The 20,459-nt window shown below is 46.7% G+C and overlaps 2 protein-coding genes across 2 annotated transcripts; one reads left to right on the top strand and one right to left on the bottom strand.

Moving 5' to 3' along the window:
- The first annotated feature begins 1,368 nt into the window (after positions 1-1,368).
- Positions 1,369-3,981, top strand: LOC104025215 (kelch-like protein 23). The gene is made up of 3 exons (XM_009493514.2): positions 1,369-2,315; positions 3,035-3,446; positions 3,669-3,981. The coding sequence occupies exons 1-3, from the start codon at positions 1,394-1,396 to the stop codon at positions 3,979-3,981; spliced, it is 1,647 nt and encodes a 548-aa protein (XP_009491789.2). The 5' UTR covers positions 1,369-1,393.
- A 2,960-nt stretch (positions 3,982-6,941) lies between these two features.
- LOC104038972 (ceramide synthase 4-like) lies at positions 6,942-17,957 on the bottom strand. The gene is given in 11 exon segments (XM_075723834.1): positions 6,942-7,082; positions 7,177-7,183; positions 7,829-7,935; positions 8,245-8,373; positions 9,760-9,852; positions 10,602-10,652; positions 11,207-11,264; positions 12,471-12,562; positions 12,564-12,590; positions 15,838-15,955; positions 17,791-17,957. Coding segments are annotated over 11 exon segments (990 nt in total).
- Positions 17,958-20,459: the final 2,502 nt, after the last annotated feature.

Here is a 20,459-nt window from a genome sequence, read left to right as displayed (position 1 = left end):
AGAGACTCCTTATTTAGAGTGCTTGAGGCAGAATTTGCTTGCCATTAGCCTGAGTGGAGTCTTGAACTGTCCATTAGGTGGGAGAGAGATTGCTGGTTGTTGGCACCAATAACATGCTGCACCATCTCTGCACTCTCTTGTTTTCCAAGTGTAGCGTCAGAAACAGACCTGTTGAAGCTCTCTTGAGTGGGTTCCAGGCTCTAGATGCGGAGGGTACAGAGAGATCTGCCTGAAGTCATGTGTCAAGTGCATAAACTCTGGAAAGGGGCATGTTTCCAGCATTTCCTGCTCAGTTAATAGGTTGCTCAGTCTTTGTTGCAAGATACGTGGCTGTGCTTTTCTGCAGTGCAGACTTCGGGGTTATATTTGGGAGTCAAGTACCTGAAAATAAGAATATGAAAATGATAACTGAACTTTAAATGTGTATGTGCTTTTCTATTGGATTCATTCCTAAATGTGACTCTTTATAAAACCATTTGTAACAGCAGTTTTGCAGAAACCTCTTCCAGAAATGCAGCAGGGAGCCTCCAGCAAAAAAAAAGGTGCTCTTGTGCTCTTGATCCAGACAGCACTCTTCTGCTTGCTGAATTCCAACGGGACTGAGTGTTGCTGGGATGGGCTCTTTGGGATAAGGAGCACTTGTTCAAAGTCACTATGCAAATCTCTCCACTTAATGGCTTGGTCTATACACTTTGGAAAAATTCACGATGTGGAATCAGTGAGCTGTTGCTTGTACTGTGACTGTATTTATTTAGTGCATTGAGTTTGAGGATGACCGTGACAGCCGTCTGGGTTTGAATGGGGACTCATTCCTTCCCCCCATCTCTTACTAAAGTATAAAGTTAAATATGTACTAAATACTGCAAGCGATCTGGAATTTGATACTAAACTTGAACTGATTGAAGGATGTGGCTTTGGGAAATCATTGTTTTTTCCCAGGAAGTCTCCAGCTTTCCTATGTTTTGGATTTGCAGAAGTGAAAAGTATTGTAATGGGTACTTTTTTCCAAGTTCAATGTTCTTCTACAACCTCTTGATATTTAGTTAGTGCTTAGGAAGGTTTTGGTTGTTTCTCTTCTTTCCTCCTTGTAGTCCAGGCTCTTTGCTTATTAGCTAACAGCTCCCCGATTCGCTGTAGTCTTACCTGGCTAAGGTAGATGCCAATTAAGTATGCTTTTTTTTTGGTTCTACAGCTTTCCTGCTATTGCTGCTCTGAAAGCAGCAGGAAGGACTGAAGAGCAAAGCAGGAGGGTAGAAAACATACTCTATTTTTAGGACAAGATTGGCTTATCTTGTATTTATCCTAGCTAGGGGGATAATGTTTCCAGAAACCTCACATGAGTAAAGGCTGCATAAGGGCTGAGTTAATTTTAACTGTCTGGCACCCAACAAGCATGGAGCCTGCACAAGAACCAGAGGAGCTGGGACCTCAGACAGAAATGATTGCAGACACAATTCTTGAGGTTGGAGAGAGACTCTTTCAGGTCAGCCGTAGGGTACTTTCAGTACACAGTCGTTATTTTGAAGCCATGTTTTTTGGGGGGGCAAAAGAGAGCTCTGAACACCACATAGTGATCAGAGGGATTGATGCAGTGCCTTTTCAGGCACTACTTGAGTTCACTCGCACAGCTCAAGTGCTTATAGGTCAAGAAAATGTGACCAGCTTACTGGAAACAGCTGACTTTTTTCAGTTTGACAAGGTGAAACTGTTGTGTGAGAAATTTCTGGAAAGAGAGCTGCATGTTTCCAACTGCCTGGGCCTGATGACCTACTCACAGCAATTTGCCTTTATAGAGCTGTATGCATCTGCTATGAATGTGGCTCTCACTCACTGGGGGGATGTGATGTGCCAGGAAGAATTTAAGGCACTACCCAAAGAAATGCTGATGCAGCTCCTAAAAAGCGATGACCTCTTCGTTTTGCGAGAAGATGTGGTTTTTGACAGTATTATGAGGTGGATAATGGAGGACCCAGCAACGAGAGAGGAAGACTTTCTGGATTTGGTGGGCGAAGTCAGGGTCACTTTTCTGAGTTTGTCCTTCCTTGATATCTTGGTGAAACGCAGCAAGTGCCCTGGAGAGACAGATACCTATTCCAGATTAATAAAGAAGTTAGACAGCTGTCCTCCACCCAGCTGGCAAAATATGGAACTGTGTCCTTATGCTGGTCGGAGCTATGACACCTTATATGTCCTGGGAGGAAAGCATGACAAGGAACAGCAAGAATTATTTCTCTTTCAACCTAAAACAGGGACCTGGCAAGCTTGTTCTCCACTGCAGCGCAGGAACTTCACCCAATATGCAGTGGCAGCAGTAGGTAACTTACAGAGAAGTGGGACTGAGCAAATGCAAACAGAATTTGAGGCTGAGACACAAATGCAGTGAGTTCAGCTGCTTCTCCTGCCTTGTTCAGCGTTGCTAAAACCTCATTCATATTTGTATTCATATTCATTCAAAGAATGGTTTTATTTTCCTTAGTCCTGGGAGAATGTTACACAGGGCTGCATATTTCTTTTCATATAGCAGAAACTATTGAACTCCTTACATTAGCCTTATCTGGAGTGAGTCTAATGACTTCACTTTAAGTAGCATATTTTTTTGGCCTTGTCTTTCATGTGGTTTTGACAGATGGTGACTTCTGATTTATAGTTGCTGTTAAGTTAAACTTACCCATGGATGTTGTGAAATCCTCATGCTTGGAGACAGCTCAATCCTATGGCTTCCCTTATTTAGTGTTCGTGATAGTCCCATTTCAAGTGGGAATTTGGCCGTGAGATACCCAGAGGTTCTTTCCAACCAGTGTTTCCATGATTCTGTTCGTGAGTGGGAACAGACTTGGAAGGGCTTACTGCATCCTGTAGGCCTAGCATATCTGTGCAGATGAGTTATCAAATACTGCAAACTGATACAAAGAGCAGTACTTCTCTGCTCATCTTGCATCTCATCAGTACAGCCCAGGGAGAAACGAGAACCCTAGTTCTCAGGAGCAATTTTCAGCCTTCATGTAACTGATACTTTTCTCTGCTGTCTTTCCAGGGAGCTTCCTTTTTGTGACAGGAGGATATTTCCGGGATGAGTTTGTGTGGTATAGTGTGGATTGGGTGCTTATCTACAATTGCTTGGACAATAGCTGGCTGGAAGGGCCTGCCATGAAGAAGTCCCGCAATAGCCATTGTGCAGTAGGAGCAGGGCTCTACCTGTATGTACTTGGAGGCAGCACAGATGAAGGGATAATCCCGGCAGTGGAGCGCATGGCTTTGATGGAGTCAGAGTGGGAAAGCATGAGTCCTATGGCTCAACCTGTGGAGAGAGGAGATGCAGTCAGTGTGGGAACCAGGATCTATGTGGTCTGTGGCCTGGATGAAAATGGACATGTATATGATGGAGTGCAAAGGCTGAACACAGAGACGGACAACTGGGATGTCATATCATTCTCCCCGCTTCCAAGGTAAGAAATAATCTTCTGGGACCTGGCAGGAGAAGAAAGGTTCTAGTGTTGGTCCTGCTCCAAGAAGAGGTTGGACTGGAGAAATCCAGAAGTCCTGTCCCACCAACACTTGTGTGATTCTCTGGTTGAGTGGGACTCCTGATATGAGGACCAAAGTCGCACTGAGTATTTCAGGGGCCAGATCTTTCTATTAATTCTGATCAAGGGTTTCTTCCCTCCCAGGTATGACCTCTGCATCACATCACTGAATGGTGCTCTGTACACCATAGGAGGGGGAGCTTTTCGATTTGATGTGGAGACAGATGAATGGACCCAGGTGGATGAGGAATGCTTGACCCAGAAGTTCTTTATGGGATGTAGCACTGTGAATGGACAAATTTATCTCCTTGGACAGAGGAAGGGGAACAGTGCCCTCCCTGTTGTAGTCCTCTTTGATCCATACATTGATATGTGCCAGGTCATAGATAATGAACTCCCTTGCCCCCTTCCTATTCATGGGTGTGTCTCTGTGCGAAGATTTGATACATGGGTATGAGTGATGCCAGATCCAGCATAACCAAAAAGAAAAATGCATGTGCTTTACAGTTGATGGGAGTTAGATTGCATCAAGTTTGGTCTGTGAGATTTTTTTAATTTTGAAAATAGATCTGTTCCTTTGTCTTTTTTTCTACCTGGCAAATGAACCTGAAGCAAAAGCCAGTGAAACCTTTGTGTCTACACAGAGGTTGCAGGTCATCATTGGAAATAGTGGTCAGCATTGTTATGGTACATAAACTCCTCAGGGTTGATGCCAAATAAAGGGCTGCTCTGACCTTTAACCTCTGTAGCTCTCTGTCCTTTGAACAACCGGGAGAGACAGGAAAGTCATTGCATCAGTGTTAGATAAACGTTGTAGGAGTAAAATAATAAATCAAATGTGTGTCTTCAGCAGGATGCATGAGCTCTTAGTGCTGTAGGACAGAGCAAAAAAAAAAAAAACCCAACAAAAAAAACCCACCCAAACAACCACTGCAGTCAAGCCATACCCAGTATCAGTATCATTTTAGCCTGAAATAAGCAAGCTTCCTGGCTTATGTAATTATGGCTAAAATTACCTTTATTCCAGGCTGGGGAGCACCACAGAAGGAGGGAGGCTGTTCTGGATTTATGCATTCAGGTATGTGATGATAACCATTTGTAAACTGGGGCACCTAAGAGTCTTGCTTCAGTTTCCTTAGTCCCCTTTGGGTTCATTGCTGTGTAGACCCAAAATAAAAATCCCCATCCCAAAGCACTGAAATGAGGGTGCAAGGAGCAGGGACCTGCACGTGTCCTTAATTAAAGACTCTGTATGAGAAATAGGGTTTGATGGGCAGGACTGTGGACTTAGCACAGCAGTAGGGGATAGATCTCCAAGGGTGCTGAGGCTTCCCAAGGATGGAGCAGCTGAGAGAATGGTTGCCATACGAGGCTGCTTGACTCAACGAGAAGGGGGGAGTGCAACAGTGTCCGACCTGGGAGGTTGCACTACAAGTGTTGTCATCTATGTTAGCAGAGTCTGTTATTTGATGTGACACAGCAACATCGAAAGGAAAATGTACTTAAAGAGAGTTCCTGAGCTGAATGATTATAATTTCTGGAGAATGGGAGAGGCCTTAAAAACTGAGACATGTTGGTTAAAAGCAACCCTACCACTGTTAGAACTATGTCAGGATGGTAGGACCTACTCTACTCAGGCCTGCAAATGTGGAGCCCTCTCAATCTGGGCTGGCTTCCACTCCTTGGCTCTAGTCTATCTGTCAGCCTCCAGTCAGGCTGTGGCATTGCCAGCTCCATGAGCTGAGACCAGAGTCAGTGCTTCCCCCGTGATGAGGCTCACAGCAATGAAAGGCTGGGCCTGTACTTTGATGGCCAGTTGTACTCTTGTGCCCTGGAGGCTATATAAATTAAAAACTGAGAATCTTGTGTATCATTCGGGACTTGAAAAGAAAGCATCATCTTTGATGGACAGGCTGAAATAATTCCTGGGCAAACACTTACACCAGGTATCCTAATGAAGGGTCTTGCACACCCAGCAAAGTACTAGTTGGGGCTAGGTGACATCCTTCTCAAGGCTGGTGTCCCACAGAGATAGGTGGCTGGCTGCCTTTCAGCATTGCTTCCTGCAGATCTGAATGTCAAAATCCTTCAAGGGAATGCTGGCTCAGTTCCTTCTGCTGGTCTCTCACACATCTTTCCTGACTTTATTTATATTTTGCCTTGCATAGGTCAGATGTGGGAGATGGACCATGGTTTTTCACAGCAGTGTGTTTTAGTTACACCATCCTTCATTCTCCACCTCCTTGCATTTCTCAGAAACAATTTCCCCTAGTATTGTGTAAAATGTGTCAGGCACTTTGGAAGCATACTCCAAGCCTGAGTAGAAAATATATTTTAAAGACAGTATTTGCAGGTTTCTGTATATTGTTCATGGACAGAATCGTATGTGTAGATTTATCTGTCCTCTGCATTTTCTGAGCCTCTGAGTTAGCAGTGATGTCAGATCTACAGCAAGTTTCTAAGAGGATTTTCCTACTGACATAAGATCTGATATTCTAAAAAGCTTCTGCATCATGCAAAATCCAGGTAAACTAGACTCTTTGGTTTAGGTGTAATTCATTTTTACATTGACTTTAAATTTTATGTTCTACTACAAATCAACATCAGATACAATATATTACAAGGCGAGAAGTCATCCAACCCCGAAACTATCCCATTAAAATGTTAGTATTGTAACACTCTTATTTTCCAATTTTGAAAATGAAACCTCAACAAAATGAATACATCCCTATGGAAAGTGTCCATTTGGATTAAATTATAATTTCTGGTGGAAAAGTGTGCATTTGGAAGAGTTTCAGTTGCTTTCAATTTTAGGAGCCTTCTCCCTGAGTAGACATTCAGTTAGCAAAATCTTTTAGACACATGAGCTATTTTGTATAATTCATACAGCAAACACAGCCTGTATCAGTTGGCCAGGCCTCATTTGCCGAAATGGTTTATCCTTCCCCAAAGCCTGACCATTTTATAATATACAACTGAAAACTTATCTGCCACTTAAGCTAGTGTCTTTCACATGCAAGTCCTTTCATGAGGTGGCTGGCAATGACTGCCAGGATCTTCTGAAATTGCAAGTCAGTTAAATCTTCAGCAGTTGTAATTTATTATCTCATGAACCTTTGGGAAGGTTTTGAGATAACCACAGTTAGGTGTCATAACTAATTGCAGCAGCTTGTTCAACCCCTATTCTCCTGTTTACAGTGAGGCTTTGGCTGGTAGACCTTTATTTTTCTTGCATAAATGATCAGAGTAGTAGTAAAAGAACAGTCCAACAGGAGAAGTGAAGAAAACATCTCCTAAAGTGACTTAACTGCTTGTAAATGCTACGATGAAATTCACTTCCATCTAGACATTGGATGATGCCTCAGGCAGACTACTGTAAAGCCATCCGTGAGCCTGTCTGGCCTCTCCTCCCAGGTCCTATTCAGCCTCCCTGCTTTTAAGAGTCTGCCTGGCTCCTGGTGTTTTGCAGCGAGACCTGCGTTGCTCTTTGTTCTTTGCCAGATCCTCTGCTTCGCTCCTGTCACTTTCCTCTGTGTCACTTCTGGCATGTTTTCTTTTCTGTAGGAAAGACAGACATTTAAAAAGAGCTGCAAAACCTATATATATTAGAGGGGACTAGTCCTGTTTTCATTCACAGCACTGGTGTGTTAACCTGACAGCTAAAATAAAAATAACAGGCGTGATCATGTCCTTAAAGCCAGTGTTGCAATTGTCCCTGCGTTGGAAGGTTCACTTAAACTGCCAGAGATTGACTTTGTTATGGTTTCACCTAACTTTTGAATGCTTTTTTTGTCACCCTAATAATGTTCTTGTAATGTGACCTTCTGAAAATAAGTTAGTATTTATTCTACATATAGTTATTCTGCATATTTTCCTGTGCAGTTTATTACTGTCGAAGCTCTGAAAGTCAACACATATTTGTCCAGTGAGCATATTGACTAGTCTCCTCGTTTTACAATCATCTACAAACCTGATGAGAGTATGCTCCATCATTTCCTCCAGAAAAACTCTTTTTTCTCTTAATTTAGCTTCAATGAAGGGGTAGTTCAAGATAAGCTGAAGGCATAACACCAACACTGTGCTGGGCTTTTTTCTGGCCACAGAACTCCAAAGCCTTCATAAATCTACTCGGAGGCTACCAAGATGTCACCTGCTTACATTAGCAAGGCAGGCCAGGGAACTGGCACCTCTGCTGACAAGGTTTCTTCCAATGATCCCTACACAAACTCTGGCATGCATCAAAAGCCTGTGGAAGCTCAAGTAGTGCATTAAACCCATGTTCAGAGAACATTAAACCAACTCACATTAATGGGAAAATGACAAGCCGGGAGATGATGAAAACCACAGCAAACGCGATAAAGACTGCTTCACAGACCCGCTTCCATTTCATGTAATGGAGCATCTTGGCAAGCTGTGGACAGACAAATTGCCGTATGTCCCGTGTGTCTGTATTCTCCTTCTAGGGGGCTGAGGGATTTCTCATGTCCTGCAAGGGTTACCAGGCTTGTGGGGATGTGTCCCAGTCCCTGTGCACTCGCTTACTTTTCCCCAAGAGCAGTAAATCTGATACTTCCTAAATGCACTGGCATGAGCGTACGTGTGGCCCACTTGTCGTGTGGGCCACTGCATCCACATGCATCATATGTAGTAAGGCACATGGTTTCCAGTGCTACCCACAGACACAAGCCCAGATCTGCACTTCTGGGTGAAGGTAACTCACCTCTAAAATATAATCAGAGCCATCATGGACCAGCATGACTATCATCCCAAACTGTATAAGATTGGCACAGTAGGAGACAAAGATCAGAGTGATGGTGGCAAAGTGGTAGATGATCTGTTCCTTAAAGTCCTGGCATGAGAAGAGATATTATTTGTCAAGCCTACCTTGACCTGGCAGCACCTGTTCCTGGATGGTGCTGCTTCACAAGGACATGTCAAACACCTCCACAAAGCATCAGTTCTCCCCACTGTGCTGAGGTCCTGCACAATCCCAAGAAGAATGAACATCTTTATGCCAAATTTATGGAAACCCAGATAAATACCAGTGAGGCACACATAGGTGCAAACATGCTAGAAGACAGATTTTTTTTTTTTTTTTTTAAATAAATTTTCCAGGAATCGATCTGCCTTTACACAGTTCCTTTCTTAACACCCCATATTTTCCTCCCAGACTCCTCCACTGTGTATTGAAGCGCTTTTTGTAATGACAGTAGATTGCCTTGGCATGGGGCAGGTCCTATCCACTAGCCATAGTGTAGGTAGCTCTTCAATCTCCCTGTGCTGCTTATGGAGAGGTAGCAACAGAGATGGGCTGGAGATACTGAAGGTGGGAAATATGTCTTTTCACGTACCTCAGGTAAAGAGAGGACCTTGCTGGGTGTTCATGCCTTCTTGGCGAAATCTGTATGTGCAAAAAAGGCAATGCTTTGGGGTGTGAGATGACTCCTGAGTGCTCTGTGGAAGGATTGGGAAGGGCAGCTCTGGCTCTGGCCCAGGGAGGATCACTGCCAGGCAGTGGGTTCCTGCTTCTTCTGGAAGCATTGCAGGTGTTCAATAACCGACTTATCTACAAAGACTACTGCAGTGTTGGTAATTTTAATACAGTGTTTCTGCAGGTCCTCTGGGACCCAGGGCATGCTTTGTGAGAGCTGGGCAGAAGCCCATCTCTGAGGAAAAGCATGAAGTTTCTGAAGAGAGATGTGATTGCCAAATTAAACAATCAAATGAAGCTGAGGTTGTATCTCAGCTTGTGCAGTGATCTGTAGAGCTCTGTGAAGTGTCCACTGCAGAATGAGGCAAGGGCAACAGTGGATGCTGGGTCTGTGGGTCCCAGGAGTTCACCCCATGCCATGCTGCAAAAGTCATATGTTCATCTACAGGATCCTCATCACAACAGCCTAGCTCCCTCCCATCAGGAGGACATAGCCCTCTGGTTCAGGCAGCACCTGAGACCAGAACTGGAAAGGGCCATGATGCCATATCCACCCAGTGGCTGTCCCTTGGCAGCCCCTGGTGCTTCCCTGGCCTAGCAGGCAGGAAGGCCATGCCGCACACGAGTGGGACCCAGCACAAGGTGCAATGGTGGGATACGAGAGCTGCAGGGACTTCATGTCTTCAGGGATCTTCACAGCAGCATGTGTCCTTTGCACCCCCAGGGAGCTGACAATGGGACTGCAGAGCCTCATGGTGGGGGCTGACCAAGCCAGTGGGTTGTGGTTCTGCTGCTGTCACTCACCTTTCTCTTCACGTCGAAGGGCAGGGTGGCTACCAGTGAGCAGTAGAAGGAGTGCTCCAGCAGGTAGAACCAGCCCAGTGCAGGCGGGAGAGGCTGCGAGACAAGAGACAGGCAGCATGACACCCCTGCCTAGCCCTGGGGGACGGGAGAGGGGTAGGGTCTTCCTGCGCAAAGCACCTTGATTCAACCCACATTTGGGACAGCAGGGATTGGTCATGCCTAAATTTTCATGTTGCCATGACTGAACTGTTTCCTGATGCACTGTTGTCAAGACTGATCCAAAGGCAGGACCAGACCTGGCCAGTCTGCAGAGGGACTGAGAGAAGCCAGGGTCTCCCCTCTGCAGGGGGTTGGATGCCTCTCATCTCCATCTCTGCTTCAAGAGGTTGAGGGATGTCCTGACTGCCTGGTCCCTTTTGTGGCCACACACATGGAGCCACTTCCAGCCAGGCTTGGGTTACAGAGAAACTCGTTGAAAAGAGGTGCCTGTTCAGGGCAGATACTCTCCATCTGCTATCACATGGAGCACCTACAAGGAGCTTGTCAAGAAGACAGAGCCAAGCTGTTTGCCATGGTGCGAGGATGAGAGACAGAAGGCATAAGTTGAAACAAGAGAGGTGGATGTAAGGAGAAACTTTTTCATCATGAGGGCAATCAAAGAGTTGCTCAGAGAGGTTGTGCTGTCTCCATCCTTGAAGGTTTTCAAAACTAGACTGGAGAAAGCCCTGGGTAACGTGGTCTGATCTCACAGCTGAGTGCTGCGAGCAGGAGATTGGACAAGAGGCCTCCTGGTCCCCCGTCCAATATGAATTATCTTGTGATTCCATGTACTTCCTGCTCACCTGTTGTGGAAAGCTCAGCCAGCACATGGTGTGGTCCCAAAACCAGGGCTTCTGTACAGAGAGGAGGCAGCAGTAAGAACCCATAGCCTTTTAATGACACATAACGACTATGTGAAGAAGTACTTCAAGAAGTCAGTGTGCCCATGCTAGACCCTATCTGCCTTTGAGCTTTGGAAAAACATGGTTGGCAAAGTGCTCTTGTCATTAGTGAATGCACAGGGTGTCACATGGAGGGTCTCGATATGTGCAGCAGCCACAGCCAGGACAGGATCTGTTCTTGGCTGGGATGCAAGGGCTGTGTCTGGGTATCAGTGGGGAATCACTTACACAATGATCTAAGACAGGGAGAAAACCATGGTAACATGACTGACACCTAGCCAGGTCCACCCAGGGAAAGGGAGACTGTTCTGCTGGATCTGGATCTGGGATAGTTCTGCTCCATGCCCCTGAATTTGTCCTTCTTTGGCTTTGGACCCATAGTCATGGCCACACATGATCTTTGGGTGAGGTCTTTGAAATAGCCCAGGACCATCAGCTTTGTTTGCCATGAATGAGGAACCCTTGAAAGGTGTCACTCCACAGCATCATGCTGCTCATGTACTTACATCATACAGGAGAGCCAGCCCAGAGAAGAATGAAGTGAAATAGAATGCAAATCTCCAGCTAAAACAGAAAAAACAAGGAATGAAGACTTCCTCCAGAGTTGGAATAGCTCCCCAGGCTGTGCCTGCGACATTGCAAAGCCCACAAGGGAACCTATGCGACAGGGATTTGCAGAACCTCAGCTCTGTTTGCACAGGCACATGTGCTGTTAAGGCAACAGGGTATCCACAGCCCACCCAGGCTTTGCTGTGCTCTGTGCTGTGCCCAAATTCCTGGTGTACTCTGTGAGCATTATACAGTATGCAGCATGACTACACCAAGATGCCTCTACCTGTCTCCTTTTGTTATGTGGGTGTTTGTAGATTACCTATACAAATATACCACAGCCTGTGGAAGGCACATAATTTTTCCCAGTGGTGGCACAGGAATAGCAGGGTTTTTATTAGCTTCCTCAGAAATGCCTGCAGGGTGGAGCACTGAACAAGCTTTCAGGAGGAGAATATTTTTTAAAAAGCATAATAACAGGATTCAAGCACTGAGTGATTTATTTTTCAGAGGGGGAGGGAGAGTAGATCTTGTACCTGATGGGGGTCTTTGTATATATACAGCATTAAACCTCAAGCTGAGAACCAGACATAACCCGATTCTTTTGATCGAGACACTGGGTGACTCCTCTCTCCATGCTGACTCCATGTATTACTGAGATATGCAGGAAGATTTCATATGAGAGAGCAAATAGCTTGAGGAAAAAGAATATTATGAAGATTTCGGTGCTTTCTGGTGTTTTTCAGTTTTTACCTCCCTTTGTTCATGGCTTGCACTGCCCACTAACTGTACTTCATGGATTTATTTTATGCCCAATGATCCATGCTGAGAATATTTTAAAATTTTAATTTTTAATTCATCTTGAAAAGAAGTTTGACACATTTTGCAAATGGCATTGCTGCTCAAAATCCCTCCAGCATTTGAGATTTAAACCTGATCAGCATGAATGCCAATGGACTCTTCTGAGGCAACTTTAACTTTTTAAAGTTAAAAGTGGAAAGGAAGGAAGGGTGAATCTGGCAGCGCTGCATGGTGGCTGTGTTGCCAGTGCATGCAGTGGTGGGACCCAGCCTCATGGTACAAAGTTTCCTTTCACAGCCACAGCTGGCAGCCGGCTCCTCTGGGAATGTGTTTGGGGATAAGGACGGGGCGGGGGATGGTGATGGTGTGCGGACCTTGTTGGAGGTCTCCATTGCCAAAAGCCTCTGCTGGCCCACCTACCTGGCCTCACAGAACTCCTTCATCAGCCTGGGCCAGTCCTGGGCCCGCTGGTGCCGGAACCAGGTCTCCACCTTTTTGACCGGCAGGCCACTTTTGCTTGGCCCGCGAAATCAGGTCCCCCTAGAAAACAAAGCAGGGAAGCAGGATTTAGCCTTCCTAAGACTGTCTGTGTCCATGTGGGTGGAAGAGCTGTGTTCCTACAGGCTGCCTCTGCCACTGTGGGTCCATGTTTTCCCAAAGAACACTTTTTTTGGAAAAAAATAATATCAGCTCTATTTGCATTTGTGAACTCCCAAATAATTTTGGCCATTTTAAAACCAATTCAGCCATATCTAAATGCAGGTTCAGAAGCAAGCACAGGCTCTCCTTGTTAAATTTTCCAGCTGTACACAATGGGATTCAATGCCTTTGCTGTAAAAGTCTAAATACATTTTTTCTCCACCTCTGATGCAATTTTGACTGATAATTATCAGTTACAGATAGCAAACTTGAAGATAAAAGAAGTTTTAGCTTGTAATGATAATGAAACAAGCACCCAGTTCACTCAGTAATGTCAGAAAAACATGCAGCTGTTTGAGTCACTGCACATCCACAGGCTAAAAAGCATATTTTTCCAACTCAATAGAGTTGAGTGTGCTCTATTGAGCATGAATTACAAATAAAACTACCTAGTCTTAAGATTTATAAACTGTGATTAAAATGAATGTAAAGATGAGCTTATGAGTAGTTTTTTAATTAATCTGACAAAGCTTCATACAAATTCAAGTAAAAAATTATTTTTAAAATCCATGCATCAGTGTAAGTCATGATCCAGACCCAAAGAGTTGTGGTGAATGGCGTTAAATCCAGCTGGTGGCCAGTCACAAGCGGTGTTCCTCAGGGCTCAGTGTTTGGGCCAGTTCTGTTTAATATCTTTATCAATGATCTGGATGAGGGGATTGCGTGCACCCTCAGTCAGTTTGCAGATGACACAAGTTGGATGGGAGTGTTGATCTGCTTGAGGGTAGAAAGGCTCTACAGAGGGATCTGGCCAGGCTGGATCAATGGGTTGAGGCCAATTGTATGAGATTCAACAAGGCCAAGTGCCGGGTCCTGCATGTGGGTCACAACAACCCCATGCAACGCTACAGGGTTGAGGAAGAGCAGCTGGAAAGCTGCCTGGCTGAAAAGGACCTGGGGGTGTTGGTCAACAGCCAGCTGAACATGAGCCAGCAGTGTGCCCAGGTGGTCAAGGTCAACAGCATCCTGGCTTGTATCATAGGTTGCTTTGGGTTGGAAGGGATGTTTAGAGGTCATCTAGCTCAACCCCCTTGCAGTGAGCAGGGACATCTTCCACTAGATCAGGTTGCTCAGAGTCCCATCCAACCCGACCTGCAATGTCTCTAGGGATGGGGCCTCCACTACCTCTCTGGGCAACCTGTGCCAGTGCTTGACCACCCTCATTGTAAAAAATTTCTTCCTTATATCCAGTCTAAATCTACCCTCCTTTAGTTTAAAACCATTACCCCTTGTCCTGTCACAACAGGCCTTGCTAAAAACATTGTCCCCATCTTTCCTGTAGGCCCCCTTTAAGTACTGGAAGGCCGCAATAAGGTCTCCCTGCAGCCTTCTCTTCTCCAGGCTGAGCAACCCCAGCTCTCTCAGCCTGTCCTCATAGGAGAGGAGTTCCATCCTCGGATCATTTTTGTGGCCCTCCTCTGGACCTGCTGCAACAGGTCCACATCCTTCTTGTGCTGAGGGGCCCAGAGCTGGACGCAGTACTCCAGGTGAGGTCTCACCAGAGTGGAGCAGAGGGGCAGAATCACCTCCCTCAACCTGCTGGCCACGCTTCTTTTGATGTAGCCCAGGATATGGTTGGCTTTCTGGGCTGCAAGCACACATTGCCAGCTCATGTCCAGCTTTTCATCCACCAGTACCCCAAGTCCTTCTTCGCAGGGCTGCTCTCAACCCCATCACACCCCAGCCTGTACTAATATCGGGGGTTGCCCCGTCCCAGGTGCAGGACCTTGCACTTGACCTTGTGGAACCTCATGATGGTCACACAGGCCCACCTGTCCCAGCTTGTCCAGGTCCCTTTGGATGACATCTCGTCCTTCTGGCATGTCAACCACACCACTCAGCTTGGTGTCATCTGCAAACTTGCTGGGAGTGCACTCAATCCCACTGTCTATGTCATTGATGAAGATGTTAAACAGCACTGGTCCCAGTACGGACCCCTGAGGGACTCCCCTTGTCACCGGTCTCCATGTGGAGATCGAGCTGTTGACCATGACCCTCTGGATGTGACCATCCAACCAATTCCTTATGCACCAAAGAGTCCACCCATCAAATCCATATCTCCCCAATTTAGAGAGAAGGATGTTGTGGGGGACTGTGTCGAAGACTTTACAGAAGTCCAGATAGATGACATCCATAGCTCTTCCCTTGTCCGCTGATGCAGTCACTCATTCACAGAAAGCCACTAGGTATCAGACACAGTGTGGCCAGCAGGACTAGGGAAGTGATTGTCCCTCTGTACTTGGCACTGGAGAGACTGCACCTCAAATACTGTGTTCAGTTTTGGGCCCCTCACTATAAGGAGGATATTGAGGTGCACCTCCAAAGAAGGTCAACAAAGTTGGTGAAGGGTCTAAAGAACAAGTCCTATGAGGAGCAGCTGAGGGAACTGGGGTTGTTTAGTTTGGAGAAAAGGAGGCTGAGGGGAGACCTTATCACTCTCTACAGCTACCTGAAAGGAGGTTGTAGCGAAGTGGGTGTCAGTCTCTTTTCCCAAGGAACAAGTGATAAGACGAGAGGGAACAGCCTCAAGTTGCACCAGAGGCGGTTTAGATTGGATATTAGGAAAAATTTCTTCACTGAAAGGGTTGCCAAGCATTGGAACAGGTTGCCCAGGGAAGTGGTTGGGTCACCATCCCTGGAGGTACTTAAAAGATATGTAGACATAGTGCTTAGGGGCATGGTTTAGTGGTGGACTTGGTAGCATTAGGTTAATGGTTAGTATCAATGATCTTAAAGGTCTTTTCCAACCTAAACGATTCTACAATTCTGAAGGACTTATAGTTCTGCTAAAAATAAGGAGCCTTACCCATAGACTCTACCCAAAGGGGGTAATGGCTGCCTCCTTACCAGAGCCAGCAGCTCTCACACTACCTGCTGTATTTGATACAAACAGGGGGTGCTGGGACTGCAGCTGTTGAATGTGTTGGAAGATGCCGAAATATCTGCTTATGTATCATCTTGCCTGGAAGGGTGGTTAGCAGCAACTGCCTTGCCTAGGAGGCTGGTTTGGTTGGGCTGGGGTACCTGGACAGAGAGAAGGTGTTGCTTGCCTGGGCTCTTGGGACACTGGGACACAGGGGACACTCACCTCCTTTGGGGTCCTGCCCAGCAGAACGTAGAAGCCTTCCAATGTAGCATTGGGCTGAACTTTGGGCCTCAGCTTGTCACTCACACCCAATCTCCTGCCCAAGGGCAGAGCTATGGTTCTGCAAGAGGAAAGAGAGTTCAGCCAGGAGAGGACGTGTGTGCCTGTGCCATGAGCCAGGGTCAGCCAACAGCAAGATCCTGCCAATGCTGTATCCTGCACATGGATGCACTGCACCAGTGCTCACACACCCAGACCAAGGGTTCCAGCACTACCCCAGCTATGCATGCACAGCCCAAGGGACCCAATACTACCCTGGGTGCTCACGCACCCAGACCAAGGGTTCCAGCACTACCCCAGCTATGCATGCACAGCCCAAGGGACCCAGTACTGCTCCAAGGGCACACACGAAGCCCTTTGCCTTTGTCAGGTCAATGCTCTTTCTTGAGAGAGACATGATGGCACCAAAGCAAAGGTGAGGAATGCTGGATATGCATGGAGACAATAGCAGCAACTACAAAGTATAAGCAATAATTAATTCTTCTGCCAAGGCCCCGAGACACCTTGCATTTCTCTGTGTTGGAGTGCATGCTGGTCCCCTTTACAATGCTCCCAAGAAGTCCAGACCCTGCCATAAAACCAGTCTGCAAGTGTCCAAGTGTCCCATACGCTCTGTGCCCAGGGTACCCAACCACTGGCTGCAGCCAGAGCCAAGGACAGAGCACATGGGGATATGTTGGTTACTGCAGGAAACACTAGTTTTGCAGGAAACCCCAGCAAGGCTCTAGTGGGAGGCACTGGTGTCTAAAATCTTGTTTTGGGGAAGCCAGGCAAGTGCAACATCTTTGAGCAAAGACCTGATGACCCTGGAATTAATTCTGGCTCTTCCTACAGTCCCTGTCTGCCACAGCTTCTCACACAGCTGTGCACAGCAGGCAAGAGCCAGCTCTCTGGGGAGATGGGCCAGTGCTCCCCCAGCAATTCTATGCCACTCCTCTATGCCCACATCCTAGCTGAGGGCAGGTTTGCTGAGCACACCCTTGCTGCTTCACCAGCCCCCCACCTCCCCCCCCCCCAAAGTCCTGCTCTGCCTGGCACAGAAGCATCTCGGCAGGTCTGCCCACACTAGCACACTGAGCCACTTTTAACTGATCAGCTCCGCGATTTCCTGTGCATGAGGGTTGGTCTGTACCTCTCCATGTGTCAGTCTCCATGTTCCTAGAAAAGGGGCCCAAAGTCCAGTCTGATTCCATCTCCCGTGCTGAAACATGTGGACCTGTGTTGTTTCCACAGTGAGTCCTGGGGAGATGCTGGTCAGTCCTCAGGCTCCCCTGGGGAGTACCATTTCCCTCAGCCAGGTGAATGCATGCAGCTAGGACACTGGAGTACATCATTCCTGATTGAACCGGGGATCCCTGGTGCCAGGAGGAGAGAGCAGGGCAGAGCTGGGCAAGGAGGAGTGGTGTGAGCAAAGCGGTCCCACAATGAGCTCCAGGAGCCATGGTCATCCCCTCCTCCTGCCTCTGTGCTGAGAGCGGGGGCTCACATAGTACCTTTGGGAGCATCCTCTAGGATCAGGCTGAACCCCGGCTCAGCTGGGGGCTCCCAACACTGATGTACCCAGAAAATCCCTTATCTGTGCTGCAAGCTCCCACTTGGACTCTCTCCAGAGGGACCCTCCACCCACAGTTGAGGTGTGACTGAGTGACGGACTTGTCTTTTCACACCTGCTGGAACAGGTTATGTTACAGGTACAGGAGAGAGGGAGGGCAGGGCAAAGAGCTGCCACACAAATACTATATGCCATAAAAAGCTTCATAAAAAGATTCAGTATTCTTGTGGACAATCCCCTGTCCACTTTGTAGTGGTCAGGAAGCAGGTGAAGATTAGTCTGGGGCAACCCTGCAAGATACTGGTGGCAACCAGCACAGGAGAAACCAGATTTGCTGCACTCACCTTTCAAAGATGCATCGGACAATGATCAAGAGCAGGGCACTGGGAATGCAGAGCAAGAGGTCCTGAGGCTGTGGGTAGTGTATGTCTTCAGACTCTCTCATGTCTTTCCAGGTAGCTCCAGGTGGCAGCCAGTATTCATGGTGCCAGAATCCCTCTGACAGTCCCATCCTGGTCAAGAGGGTGGGCACAGAAAGCAGAGGCTCTAGGACTCAGCAAGCAGGTAGCAGCAAGACATGAAACTCACTCCTAAATCAGGATTCCCAGCTCAACAGCTCATCACTGACACTCCCCACCTCTCACTCAGTCCCATGAGTATGACTTCAGACGTTGAAATAGCATCACTTGTTCTGACCTGCCTGTGAGCTTGGAGGTGGGGTAAGATGTCCTAGTACAAGAAAGTAATTTAGAGGGTGTCAAGGAGGTGGCTAACTTCAATTACACACTGCTGCACAGATGACTGAAGCCCCTACCTAGTGACAATAACAGCAGGAGCTTCTCTCTTGCCCCCTCTTTCTACCAGCCTTTTCTTCCCAGGCTGCAAAGCCCTCACCTACTAATCAGCTCTGACACCTGGCAGAGGGTTGTGGAGGGAGGTTCCAGGTGAGGCTGGCCACAGCCATTGAGATCTTCTGGCACCCTTACGGCCCCAACAGTCTCAGTTTTGGTTCCTCCATCTTGCCCAGTAACATCCCATATCCTATTTGCATTTTGAACCATCACATACTGAGCACTAAGTTGATATATCACTCCCCAAAGCTCTTCTGAAGTGCTAACACTCAGCCCAGCACTTCAGGAGACTTTCTCATGTGCACCACATTGCTCTCCTTCATATTCAATTTCACTTGTGTTTTATCACTCATCCCTCAGCACCGTAAACCCTTCTACAACTGCTTGCAGTCAGTCTGCATCATCATCATGAGTAACTTTCATTATCAGCCAATTTTGCCATCTGCCTTTCACTCCCCCTTTTTGGTGCACCTGTAACAATACATAGCTGCAAAAAATCCCCATTGGTCTCTCATGGTAACCTCAGGTGGATTTCTTTAAGTCTGTGGTGAGGGTCCTTTCTGAGTGCCTTTGCAAAGCTCAGTAGGTAGCAGGTTCTCTCCTCTATGTGTGCTCACTGACTCTTTGGGATAACTCCAGCAATGAGATATAACTTCTGCATACACAATCCATGGGGGCTCTTTCCTATAATATTATGTTTGTGTTTCCACAAATTCCATCATTTAACACACTTTCTACCAGTCTGACCAGTCTGGATGTTGGACTACAGATAGCTTTAGCTCCTCATATTCCCACCTGGAACCTACTTAAATTTTTCTGATAACAAGATGATTTGAAACAAAAAATGGCATTCCACAGTTGATAGTTTAACTTCTTCTAGTACAAGTTTCCTCTTGACACTTGACTGAATGCCACCCAGGTTTGAAGGTTTACTATTATTCAGTTAGTCTGTTTGCCATATAATGTCTTCTCACCTATCAGCTTGAGATGGATCCTCTTGGGATGTAGCCTCAGCAAAATGTCAGGTATTGGACCCTCTCTGAGCTTCTAAGCAGGGAAGTCATATGCAGGCAGCTCATTGCATTTTTTGGCTCTAGCCTGATGTTGTCTCAGTGTTCTTGCTATATGCCTTGACTATCTATGACTCCTGCAGTCTTTCCAGTGTTTCAGAGATTGGTATTCCCTTTCAAGTTGTTTCTCAAGATACTTCTTGGCCTGCTTTATTGCATGTTCACATTAATCTGCCGAAGTTACAGGTCTTTTCCACTTCCCTTGTTTAGATATGACTTCAGCTTTTTGAACAATGCCTAGCTGTTTCTAAGGGACGCCCTTACCTGCAGGCACTGTGTCTGTTGTACATATGCGAACGAGAAAAGCAATGTCTTCCAAAGTGTAGCCATCCAAGCTAAGGTTCCCATGTCTAAATGAAAAAAATGTGGTGGATGCACACCTCTGCTCTTTCTCAAGTGTGTGCAGGGAACAACCGTGCCAAACTGCTCTCAAAATCAGATCCAAAACAACACTAGATGTCCACATCTACTGGAGTCAGCAGATTCATGTCAGCCACAGTTTTGGGCTAGGATGGCCAGATGCCCGCCTGGGTGCCATGCTTTGCCAGTCCTCGACTCACCCACCACAGAGCAGCATGGGAGCACCAGTAAATATTCTTTTTCTCATAGTTCACCTGGAGCTGGACACCTCATCTCCCACAGCTGCTTGATAACATTATGTGATGCATGCCTCCCCTGTGCACATGGGGTGATAAAGATACAGGGGAAATAGATTCCGATTCTGCTGTGGTGCCCAGTGCTCCATCCGCTGTGCTGGGTTTTTCAGCAAAGTGACAGTCTTGCTGCAGCTTTTCTACAACAGCTTCTCTGTGTTGGCAGCTGTGATGACCCTAGCATGGAGGGCGTAGAGGGAGTTGATACATTAAATTCATTAATACTATCACAGCACTTAAAAGCTTCCCAAGACTGGAGCAGATGTAAAGAGAGAAGGTGGAGCAATGTGGGGAAGAAGCTGATTACACACAGAGCTTCTTTAAGCCTTAGCAAGCTGATGGCAAGAAAACAAATTTGGCAGTTGATCTGCCCCAGTGACCCATCACTGTCATGCTCAGTTCCTCAGCTAAAAGCAGCACTCAGTAGTTCTTAATCAAG

Source organism: Pelecanus crispus, chromosome 20, assembly GCF_030463565.1.
Source record: "Pelecanus crispus isolate bPelCri1 chromosome 20, bPelCri1.pri, whole genome shotgun sequence".
NCBI lineage: Eukaryota > Metazoa > Chordata > Aves > Pelecaniformes > Pelecanidae > Pelecanus > Pelecanus crispus.
Note: the sequence above shows the minus strand (reverse complement) of the source record. Positions and strands in the feature narration are given on the sequence as shown.